Source organism: Oryzias melastigma, linkage group LG19, assembly GCF_002922805.2.
Source record: "Oryzias melastigma strain HK-1 linkage group LG19, ASM292280v2, whole genome shotgun sequence".
Classification (NCBI taxonomy): Eukaryota; Metazoa; Chordata; class Actinopteri; order Beloniformes; family Adrianichthyidae; genus Oryzias; species Oryzias melastigma.
This window is the reverse complement of record NC_050530.1, coordinates 20,134,474-20,145,401: the sequence shown is the minus strand read 5'-3', so window position 1 is coordinate 20,145,401 and position 10,928 is coordinate 20,134,474. Positions and strand designations below refer to the sequence as shown.

Genomic DNA, 10,928 nt, shown 5'->3' with positions numbered 1-10,928 from the left:
CCTCTACTGGATTAAGGAGACAAGATCACACTCGCCAGACGCTCAAAGTATTGAATTAACTGATCTTTCACAAACAGTCAAGTATTTATATCTTTTTAAAGCTTTTTTTAAGCTTACTTATTGAAATCATTTGTATTTACAGCAAATCCAACTTATTTAAAGATGAACTCCATCCATGAAGGAAGATCAGCGGGAGATTTTCCGATATGGGCCAAGCTGCAGACAAACATGGTGGTTTGAGGTGTCATGGCAGACTGAGGTGTCATGGCCGATGGACGTCTACCTTCTGACCCCTTGACCCCTTACCAGTAGGCAGCGGTAATGCACCTTTTAGTTGGTTGCCAGCGCCGTAAAACCAGAAGAAGACGGGCTAATTTGAAGACAGATGGCGGAAAAAATAAAAGTAGGTTAAAGAGTATGTTATCATAATTCTCTATAAAATAACTATTTATTTCGCTGATAGGTTCTTTGAGTATGACAATTTAAAGGTATAGATGTATCACATATTTCATGTATGTCTTTTTACACTAAACAGTTTTAATCTGAATGATTCAAAACTCTGTGTTGATGCTATCTTAATTTAGCTTAATACGTCCATTTACACAGCGTGTACTTCATGACTTTTAATTTGTAACGCTTTCATACGCAGTATTTTTGACATTCACTTCTAAAACAGAGCAGGGCAATGATATAAAGTCTTAAATATCAAACAGAAAAGCGTAAATAAGTGAGGCTGACGCGTGTAAGGACGTGCAACCAGCACAAGAAAAGATGTAAAGTCGTGTTACTCATGCAACATTACCTGCACGTGTTTTAGGTTTGATATTACTTCACCAATTTCAGGGTAAATGCATTTTTTAACTTTGTTTCCACATTATCTTAAATAAAACTTATATCATGTCAAGATGTTTGTTTACACCTAAACGTTCAGCCATCATTTGACAAGAAAATTTGATAGCTTTATGGAAAGATTGTGAATGGCAAACCTCTTTTAGAGAAGCCACAGATAGCATTCGAAATAGAGGAAGCCTTAAATAAAACAAAAATGTTAAAAATAGATATGTGGATACTGAGGACCCCTGTTTTTCATTGCACATTTGTTATTGACTGCAATTTAAATGTTTTAAAATGATTTTTCTTGATCCTTTTTTATAAAATGATTTGTTGACTTTTTGTTTAGATGCATGTATCAAATCTAAAGAAGGATGGATGCTTGGAGCAAAGGCCTTTGGCGCTTGGGTTTGGGTGTCCACTTTGCCCCTGTTTCAAGGCTTTAAGTGAAGAAGTGATCCAAAGGGACTTGGGAAACCACATTGTAAATGCAGTGCATTTCCAGGGTATGTTGATATCAAAGATCATTTCTGATGTAGTTACTAATAATTGCAATTTTCAATTAATACTTCTGTTATTTCGTGTGCAAAGGCTCCAATGTTTTTATGGCTGGAATTTGTTTCCATTCTTTTTTTTTCTTTTTTTCTATCCAAATTGTTAACAGACCTGGCCAAAGGGAAAGTGTGTTCCAACAGAATGTACCTGTGGCAGAACCCACTGTCCTCATGACCACTGAAACAGCACTTGAAGCTGAGGACACTTAACCTAAGTGACCAGCGGGTATTTTCAAATCTCATTAGTTGTGTGCGTGTTCATACATTATTTGTTCTGATATTTGCCTATCTCGTCAGATTTTTCAGCTACTGAGGGCCATTGAAGATTCCACAGGAGTCGGGTCCTTAATCCGGAAAAGGGAGATCCAGCACCTGGATTATGTTTTCGATGTTATGCTCCCAGAAGTAAGATTCTCTATTTAATTTTTTAGGGGATTTTGGTCAACGTTTCACTTTGAATGTAGAAACCAAAGAAGTGCATTCTTTGTTTTGTCACCAGGTATAATTGGATCTTTTCCCTGTTTTTCAGATCCTAATCAGCATCCTAAAAAACCAGGAAAGACGAGGCTGCAGGAGGAGATTCTGCTGGCTCGGGGCAGCATTTTTTAATTCATTAACTCAGTTGTTGTTGTTCTGTTTTTACGAGTTCTGTTTTTAGTTTTACTTGTTTGTTATAACTGTTGAGTTGTTAATTTACCTTCTTTGATTCAGTTTACATTGTTTTATACTTAACATACAAATAAAGTTTATTTAAAATGTGTGCTCGTCTCAAGTTCTTCATGTTGTTTGTATGATGGAGTCATGAGGAAAACTTGATCTATAAAGGTAGGTTGCTTTAGTACCAGGACAGTTCTTGAATTTTATTTAATGAATCTAATATTTATGAGCACCTAACAAGATGTTCCAGAGGGAGATGGCAAAGGGCTGGAAGAACCTCCTGAAACTTTGTTTTCCAACACATCCGAGGACGGCCATGACAGTCTCGCCAAGATGTGAAGAACCGTCTCATCATCTTCAAGTGCTGCATTGTTTCAAATGAACAAAATATGTGCATGTCTTTATTACAGTTTCATCTGCAGCTGGACTCTTCTCATGTTATATTTTTCAAAAGAATAAAATTAATAACAGTCAACAGCTTTTTATTCAATGTTTAATTAATATTGAGATAATTCAACTGCCAGCTCAGGATTTTAGGTTGCAGTTTGAAAGTTTTTTGCTTTTATGAATACACATATTAAGAGTCTACAGAGCAACAAACTAAACAAAAAGTAAATACATTAGATCCAGTTGAAATAGCAACATTTAAATATCTCATACTGGCCTGTTTGTTGCTCATCATTGTCACAAAACTCTGTTACTCTCACCAGACAGAACTGCTGAAGGCTGAAAGTGGCGGACAAACCCTTTTCCCTGCAGACATGCTGGCTAGCTTCGGGGTTGGTCTGCCTTACATGACGATGTCTAATTTTTCCGGAAAAGTCCATCTTAAGAATGACTTCCACAATAAATCAGTAACTCAAATTCTGATTGATTGAATCAATGCAAATATACTTACTACATACGTGGCTTGAAAGGAAACACAAAACAGTCTAACATTTGTCACAGGACTTGAGAAATACTTTAATACTGTTACTATGAAAGTGCAGAAGGAGGCAGACCAACTCAAAAACTCTGAAACATGAGGAGCTGCATGTTTGAGTCATTTCGATGCAGGCAGAGGAAAGGTGTGCTGGGAGGAAGGTGAAGGACACGCCCCCTGCATCCTAAACTAATTTCTCTCACTCTGAGGAGGTCAGAGAGGAAAAGACTGGCATACTGTGTGTGTATCAGAGGGGCACATTTTTGTGGTATTCCTCCACATGTTGACTTTTCTCTGCAGGATTTGTGAACCATTTCACAATCCAGAGGCAGGGATCGATGCGTATGCTGTTGGCCGTAGAATAACCTGCATGTGAGGCCGTTAAACTGCACTAATGCAACACTAACAAGGTCACGAGAGCGATAACACAAATATACCACCCACGGAAATTAGATTTCCTGTCCTTAAAAAAATGTCATTTTTAGTTTGAGATTTCAGATTTTTAGTAAAGAATTTGTTGAGCTGAGTGTGCGTGTACCTGTGTTTGTGTGTGTGTGTGTGTATGTGTTGTATTCCTGCCAGTCTCACTGCTGTCTCCTCAGGTCTCCCTCAATCATTAACCTAATCTACTCACTGAAAACTCCCTCTCACGATGTTTGCATGAGCGCTTGATGATAAGCTATTTGAAGTTGAATGTGGTGATGGGACAACAATTGACGTGGCCCAAACTGTTTGCTGATCTGTAGCTGTCCTCGTCTCAGACAGCAGAATAAAGAGCAGTGATTGGGCTTTGATTAGAAGTTGAACATTTGTGTCCTCCAAAGACAAACTGTGAAGGTCCACACAGACACTGCAGGTCCCTCTCTGTGATTCAGAGGAGTCAGAGGCCATGTTTGCTGGAATGAAGGGGTAAATGTCACCCTCCACCCTGCAGTGAGAATATAGTTTTTTCTATACCTGTCAATGCTCCATCTTTGGTTTATAGTTCTACATCGAACCAGAGAAGCAGGGCCCACATGGGGGCCTCAGCTTCTCCAGCGCAGTTGTGGTTCGGCATCAAAGGCTCCAGAAATTCAGGTGACCTTCACTGCAGCAAAGAGAACCCCCTGACCACTTAGCATCAATACTCGATCTTATGAAGCAGCAACTGTAACTGGGATCTAACCGCAACCTGCTATGAGGGTGCAGCTCCCACCGAACTCCAGAACCACTGATGTTTGATCATTAGATCTTGATCAGGAGTGTCAAACTCGATCACACAGGGGGCCAAAATCCAAAACACACCTTAGGTCACGGACCAAAAAGGAAAAACATTTATTGAACAATCTAAACTACATTTTTAAAAATGTAACTAGATATATCGCATTACCTGTGATAATGCCAGTGTGAATGCTGGAAGCTGAATTTGACGCTGAAGATACTGAAATTGATATTTAAAAACACTGAAGCTGATAGTTGAAATCTCTTTTTTCATTTTTTAAAAAAAGAAGCCTAAACATGTAGCTGAAATATCAGCTAAACTCCAAAATAGCCCCAAAAATGCCAAAAGTCCAAAAATCTAGCAGAATGCCAATTTTTAAAACTTTCAAACTGTAACTTTTTAACATAATTATGAATAATAAAAAGGCAGGAATATTATTCCAGAATAAATAAATTTAAACTTTAAATAACTTTCAATATTTTACTCTCAATAAAAATATATTTTGTCAAAATTATACAAGTTAGAAATGAATGCAAGATAACATCGGGTCATTAATAACAATAAAATAAAATGATCTGGAGGGCCAGACAGAATTATCCAGAGGGCCGGATCCGGCCCCCGGGCCTTGACTTTGACGCGTGATGTAGAGTCAATCTAAACAGTGCAGATGATTGTGTTCTTAAAGAACAGGGTTTGAGCTGAGAATTTATTCCAACAGAGTAGAATTCCCTGGAGACTACAGCAGTGCTTCTCTCAGGTCTGCAGAAACCCAACAGTCGCAGTTATGTGGGGAAACGCTGAAACGTTCAGGTTCACCTGATGAGGTCTGGAGCCATAAGTTCAGAATGAAACCACAGAGTTCAGACATTCTCAGACAAGCATGTCCTTTCTATGCTACACCAGCTACAGCTATAAACCTCCCCAAGCACAGTATGTGTGCAGTGTTATCACAGAGGGGTCCAGACAACATGTCAGGATAGACAGTAAGAAGTTTAATAGAAAAATCATGTATTTTGGTGTACAAGCTCAACCTTTCAGTCTGATTGTTTTTGTTTTTGATATACTTGTTTGTTTTCTTCTTATACTGGTTGAAAAGGGAATTTTACATTTAAACCAGTATAAGAAAAAAGCAAACAAGCAATTAATACAAAACAAAGACTGAAAATAAAACTTTCACTCAGCTAGTTGGTAATGAGGCTTTTGAGTTTAAACTGTTCCTGCTGATCCAAACCACACTGATAATCTCAGAAGAGAGCATTCTCTCTCAGCCAGCAAAGCCAAGTGGGCCCATGTGGTTCAAATGAGAGCAGAAAATGTGGACCCCAAATGGGTTTATCCACAGTTTCTGTGTTGGAACCATCTGTGTTGGCCCACATTGGCTTAAGTGGACACAGAGTGAGTAGGCTCGCTACACTATCCAGCGGCCCAGTTGACATCATAGCATGCTAACAAGCTCCACTGTGGCATGCTAGCGAGCTCTTCTGCAGCATGCTAGCGAGCTCATCCGTTCCATGCTAGTGAGCTCCACAGTAGCATGCTAGTATGCTCTTCTGCCAGCTAGCGAGCTCTGCTGTTATAACCTAACCCTTTCTGATGATGTCTATGAGAGCATTCTTTTGGAGAACAGGACATTTTTTCTGAACGAATCGATGTTTTAGCTTCTGATAGACTCATTTTATGAACTACTTCGTTCCTCTTTGGCTCTTTTTTTTATTAAAATACAGAATAATTTTGTAAAATTATATGAATTGCTGTTATTAATATTATGTATAAAAGTACATTTCTGAGTGTTCTCTGTTTCTTTTGAGCACAGCAGGTTTGACAAAATGCTGGATCAATAAATTAGAATCAAAGCTGCAAAGACTTGAATTATTTATCCAGAAAGTCCTTTAATTACAGTAAATTTAAACATTTATTTAGAACCATTTGAAAAACTGGAGTTCCAGTGTTTATGTTCTCTGATTTACTGTAACTTCTCAACTGTAAACATGATAATTCACACGATCATTCCAGTAGATTGTGAAGGAGAAAAGCGGCTTGTTCAGAATCTACTGGAATGATCGTGTTAACGGTTGAAAAGTTAAAGATTTTGTCTAAGCGTCACCGACGCTGCCTCAGGTGTTAAAGGGTTAATGCTGTTCAGTCTGCTTTAGGATTCATTCATAACAAACCATGAATCACTGTGAAGGAGACAAAGAGGAAGATGAACACAGACTTTCCTGTCTTTTGTGAACTCTGATGTGTTAAAGATTTTCTTTGCAAACTGAAAACCCTTTTTTTAGTTATAAGTTTGATTATTCAAATTAATCTTAGTGTCTCTTTATATTTTTTTTTTCTTTTTTGCTAAAGTTTGAGCAACAACAACATTTTCCTGACGTTTCATCAACACAAAAACTCACAAAAAAACTTTAAATTGAATGTTACACTGATTGATTAACTCAACCCCATATTATATCAAAGTTTTTAGATTTAAGAGCATTTCTAACCCAGAAAACAGCAGTTAGAGAACAGAGATGAACCTTCAACATTCACACAGTCCAGCCGTGAACGTTGTCTCTGACGGCTTCCTCCATCCACCCTTCCAAAGCTGAGGGAAAGGAGAAAAACGGTTCTTCCCGCTCTCCGTCAGGGGTCAAACGAGCTGCCGTGGAGGTATTCAGACATCTAGCTTCAGCTCGCCGTCATCATCCTCAATGTCCAGCTCCTGGTCTGAGTCCTCTGACAGCTCCGAGTCCGGGTCTGTGTGGGGCTGCTGCCCCCCCGCCTGGCAGACCAGGCCAGCCTGCTGCCTCTGCTCCAGGCTCTGGACCCCCACCGGCTCCATCGCCTGGTCTGCTTTCAGACTCTTCCCGGAGACACAGTCCTCCAACTCCCTCTTCCCCCCCTGAGGGTTCTCCTGGTACCAGGAGAAGGAGGGAATGATCAGACGGACACACTGATGATGCTCAGGAAGACCAAAGCGTCTGCCTACCTGCTTCAGTCTTCTCCACTTCGCTCTGCGGTTCTGGAACCAGGTTTTCACCTAACAAACATTTAAAATGTAGTTAACACTTTAGATGAGGAGCTGCAAAACACTCAGTGTAATGTTGACAAAGATAGTTAATACATTTGTTTATTGTAGACAAAAGTCTCACTCTAGATGTTAATGAATCTTATGTTATGTTAATAAACCTCCTTCGGCTTATTGTGCTAATAAATGTCTCACTAACACCCTATAAACACATTAATAATGTTTGTTAATGTGTTTATAAAGCTTGTTAAGAATCTCGCTATAAAGTGTTACCAGAATGTGTTTAGATGGAAATACAGCAGGATTTTTGGAAGAAAAATGCACCAAAGTGTAATAATAATAATAACACATTATTAATCCGTGTGATTTGAGCTGTGAGAATCTTCACGCCGTCTGTCTGTGATGATGCAGGCCCGGAAGGCTCAATTAGGATCTTAACGTTAATTTCTTCTCGTATCACTAGACCAGGGCTCTAGAACCTGCAGCTCCAGATCCACATGTCAGCAGCTCCCTGCTAAGGGCTGCCTAACCAAAACTACCCAAAGAAAACAAATAAACAAAGCCTGAAAACTAAGACTACCAAGGTCCAACCCCAAACTAAAATAACAAAACCCAGCAGTGTAAGACTGCTGAGGACAAAGAGGAGAACAAAAAAAGAAAAAGAAATTGCATTTTTTAAAGTAAGGATTACTTAATTATCATTTATTTAATTCAGATTAGTTAAATGTATAAATTGATGTCTGAGGTTCACATAGATGATAAACTATGTAGGTTTTTACATCCTGTTGACCTGAAGACGTCTTGTTTGATCAACTCTACCTCCAGAATGAACAGATTTGATATGCAAAGAAAAACTTTGGTAAAAAGTTTGATCTTTTATGAGTTATAAATACATATTGTCTTGTGCTGTACAACATTTGTTACTAGCTGCACTGAGATGATCCTGTTTACCCCTTCAGAGTATCTTTATTTTGGAAATAAGTAAAACAAAAAAACCCCCAAAGAATCACATTTTTAGAGATTCTAGGTTCTTTTTATATTTTTTCTTTTATTTGTGATTAAAAAATAGACATAATTCATATTTATTATTAAAAAAAAGAAGGTCATGAACAAAAAATCAAAGTTTCTTAAAGACTAAAGTAAGACTATGCAGCTCCTTCTGGGTTTTGATGCATAGAAAATGAGCCTAAATGTCTCTTTTACTGTTAAAGGTTGCTGATGAAGAACATGAACCCTTGTACAGTTTGTATCATGTTGATTGATAAATCATTTTCTTTATACATAAAATATCCACTTGCACCTAAATTAAAAGAAACACATTTTAAAATAATATCTCAAATTTACACAGTTGAGGATTTTATACATAAAAGATTCAAATTTCTTTGTCTTGAGTTGGTCTGAAACTGAAACAGAATATTTATTTTATAGTAACAAAAATATTCTGGACTGACATTGATAATTGGTTGCCCCTTAAAATGCTTTAATATTCCGTCTTTTTTAACCGCATGTTCGCTAATTTATGGAAAATCTGTACCCAGAAGTTTCTGATGTCATTAATGTTGTTATTATTTTGTGCAAACAATTCATTCATTTATGTAAATGGAAAAACTCTTGCTCTTTGTCAAATATCTTCTTGATTTTTATTTCTCTGATTAGTTTAAGTGTCTTGAACACATTTCAAACAAAAGCAAGAAAACTTCATTAATTAACGAAAATATATAAAAAATATTCTTATTTTAAATTGTACCTTTACTTTACCTAATTTTTTTTCTCCATTCTTTTTACATTCTGCCATTTTTTTTCTTTTGTAAACTACTTTCAAATGATGCTGAGTCTAACTTAGTTTGTATGTGAATAAATAAAGGGGAAAAAACAGAACCATGTGCACGATGGAGGGGGGGGGGGTCATTTATGAAGCCTACAACAATTATCAAAAATGACTTTACAATTTATATATTTAAATGTATAAATATCTTTATAATAAGTATTAGTTATAAGGTGAAACATCCCGGCTGTAGACAAGTGTTGAAGCTGAAATAAGGATTCTGATGATCCTGAGAGGTTTAAATGAAATGACAGAATCGCTCTAAAAAGTTTGTTTCTATTAACATTTAAATCAATTTTAACTGAATTCTTTAGCTGTTTCATGCTGTTCTATTTGAGATTTCAGTAGAAATAAATGTCTTTAAAATGCATTTTGTAGTTGAGGGCTGGAAAATATGATCCACTTTTAAAGAAAACCAAATCCCGATTTTGAAAATGCTTTTTTATCTTCAATTAAGAAGAATTCTTGACAATTTTAGGATTCTTTAAACACTCACAGAACTTCAAACATGACAGTTCAGAAACACTTCCAGAAAAACGCATAATAATGATCATAATAATAACCATAATAAGAGGCTCACCTGTCTCTCGCTGAGCTGCAGCATTTTAGCCAGACGTTTCCTCTCGGGGGGGGACAGGTATTTCTGCGTCTCGAACTTCCTCTCCAGCTCCACGGTCTGGTCGTTGGAGAAGCGGACCTGGCCGCCCTTCCTCTTATGCAGAGGCCGCTGGATGAACGGCGTCCACAGCAGCGGCTTCCCTTCACACACAAGGAGACGGAGGATGAACGGAGGGCTGCAGGTGTGAGCGCCGACACGGATCCAAGAGCGAGGAAACGAGGCGGAGCGCGAAGGAGAAACCTTTCAAAAATCACCGTCATCATCATCATCATTATTATTATTATTATTATTATTATTATTATTATTATTATTATTATTATTAGGTTATTCATGTTGGGATATTTGGGATTTAAGTTTTTGGAGCAATAAATACATTTTTTAGGTTAAAGTGGTTTTATTTAAATCCAAATTATTTTTTTAGGTTTTTTATTTTTCCAGAGTTAAAATAACCCAGAAGAATGTTAATCTAATTTTATCCTCCGAGTTGGAGTAAAAACAATCCATTTTGGATTACTTTGAGTTATTAGTTTCAGCGCGAATATTCCGCCTTTGAGGTTTAGGTATTTAAAAAGATCGAAATGACTGCGCGGGTTTGGATTCTCCATAAACAGACAACATTTCATTCCATAACAGTGATTCGAATTATGGGAAAATATAAAATACGAAATGAGAATACCTGCACATTAGGCCAGACTGCAGACGCCTCCATGACATGTTTTATGTATTTATTCCGATAAACCTGATGTCTTCTACTGCTGAGTTCATCGAACATACAGTCCTGGATTTCCCTGAACTGTGAACGCGTCTCGCGTGTTTCTGAACCCATTTGGAACAAACAAGCCGGCGGCCGCGCGCTCCCCAGGAAGGCCGTGACAGGGTCAAAACTCTGGCCCAATATCCGCCTCGCGCGCTTCCGGCTGCACGCGCGTCCCGCACCAGCTTTGGCTGAATGGAGAGGAGAGCTGCTGCTGTTTCAGCACGCAGAACCCGTGACGCCGAACTGTCACGGCCTCAACGGCACTAACAGAGAGAGGAAAACACATATAAAAAGTAATTGAAGTGAGGTACTTGAAGTACTATATATTATTTACAACTTAAAATGTTGCAATTTAGTCTGAATAAATATTCAGTTAGTATTCTTGTACACTGCACGCACATACCTAAATAAAAATAGTTTCTGGTTAAAACAGAATATTGATTAAATTATGTAAAAGCTGCACACTAAAACATCCAAAGTAACCCAGAAATGGTGTTCTTTAACCCCACCTCCAGGGCTAAAATATAGGACTGACTTGATTTGCCATTTGGG

The 10,928-nt window shown here is 37.8% G+C and overlaps 1 protein-coding gene and 1 long non-coding RNA gene across 3 annotated transcripts in view; one reads left to right on the top strand and one right to left on the bottom strand.

The window, feature by feature from the left end:
• Nucleotides 1–6: 6 nt before the first annotated feature.
• Nucleotides 7–2,219, top strand: LOC112162351. 2 transcript variants are annotated; one of them, XR_004949800.1, is made up of 4 exons: nt 7–403; nt 1,181–1,611; nt 1,683–1,790; nt 1,915–2,219. It is a non-coding gene; the product is annotated as an uncharacterized LOC112162351 (long non-coding RNA). The 2 variants fall into 2 exon arrangements; XR_004949799.1 differs by having other exon boundaries at nt 1,181–1,790; nt 1,915–2,218.
• A 2,917-nt stretch (nt 2,220–5,136) lies between these two features.
• Nucleotides 5,137–10,928, bottom strand: part of hhex (hematopoietically expressed homeobox) — an 8,653-nt gene continuing 2,861 nt past the window's right edge. Inside the window, exons 2-4 of the mRNA XM_024298173.2 lie at nt 9,581–9,759; nt 7,137–7,187; nt 5,137–7,061 (exon numbers count right to left, since the gene is read on the bottom strand). Of these exons, the coding sequence (XP_024153941.1) occupies nt 6,822–7,061; nt 7,137–7,187; nt 9,581–9,759 (470 nt within the window). The 3' untranslated portion in view covers nt 5,137–6,821. The remainder of the gene's footprint in view (nt 7,062–7,136; nt 7,188–9,580; nt 9,760–10,928) is intronic.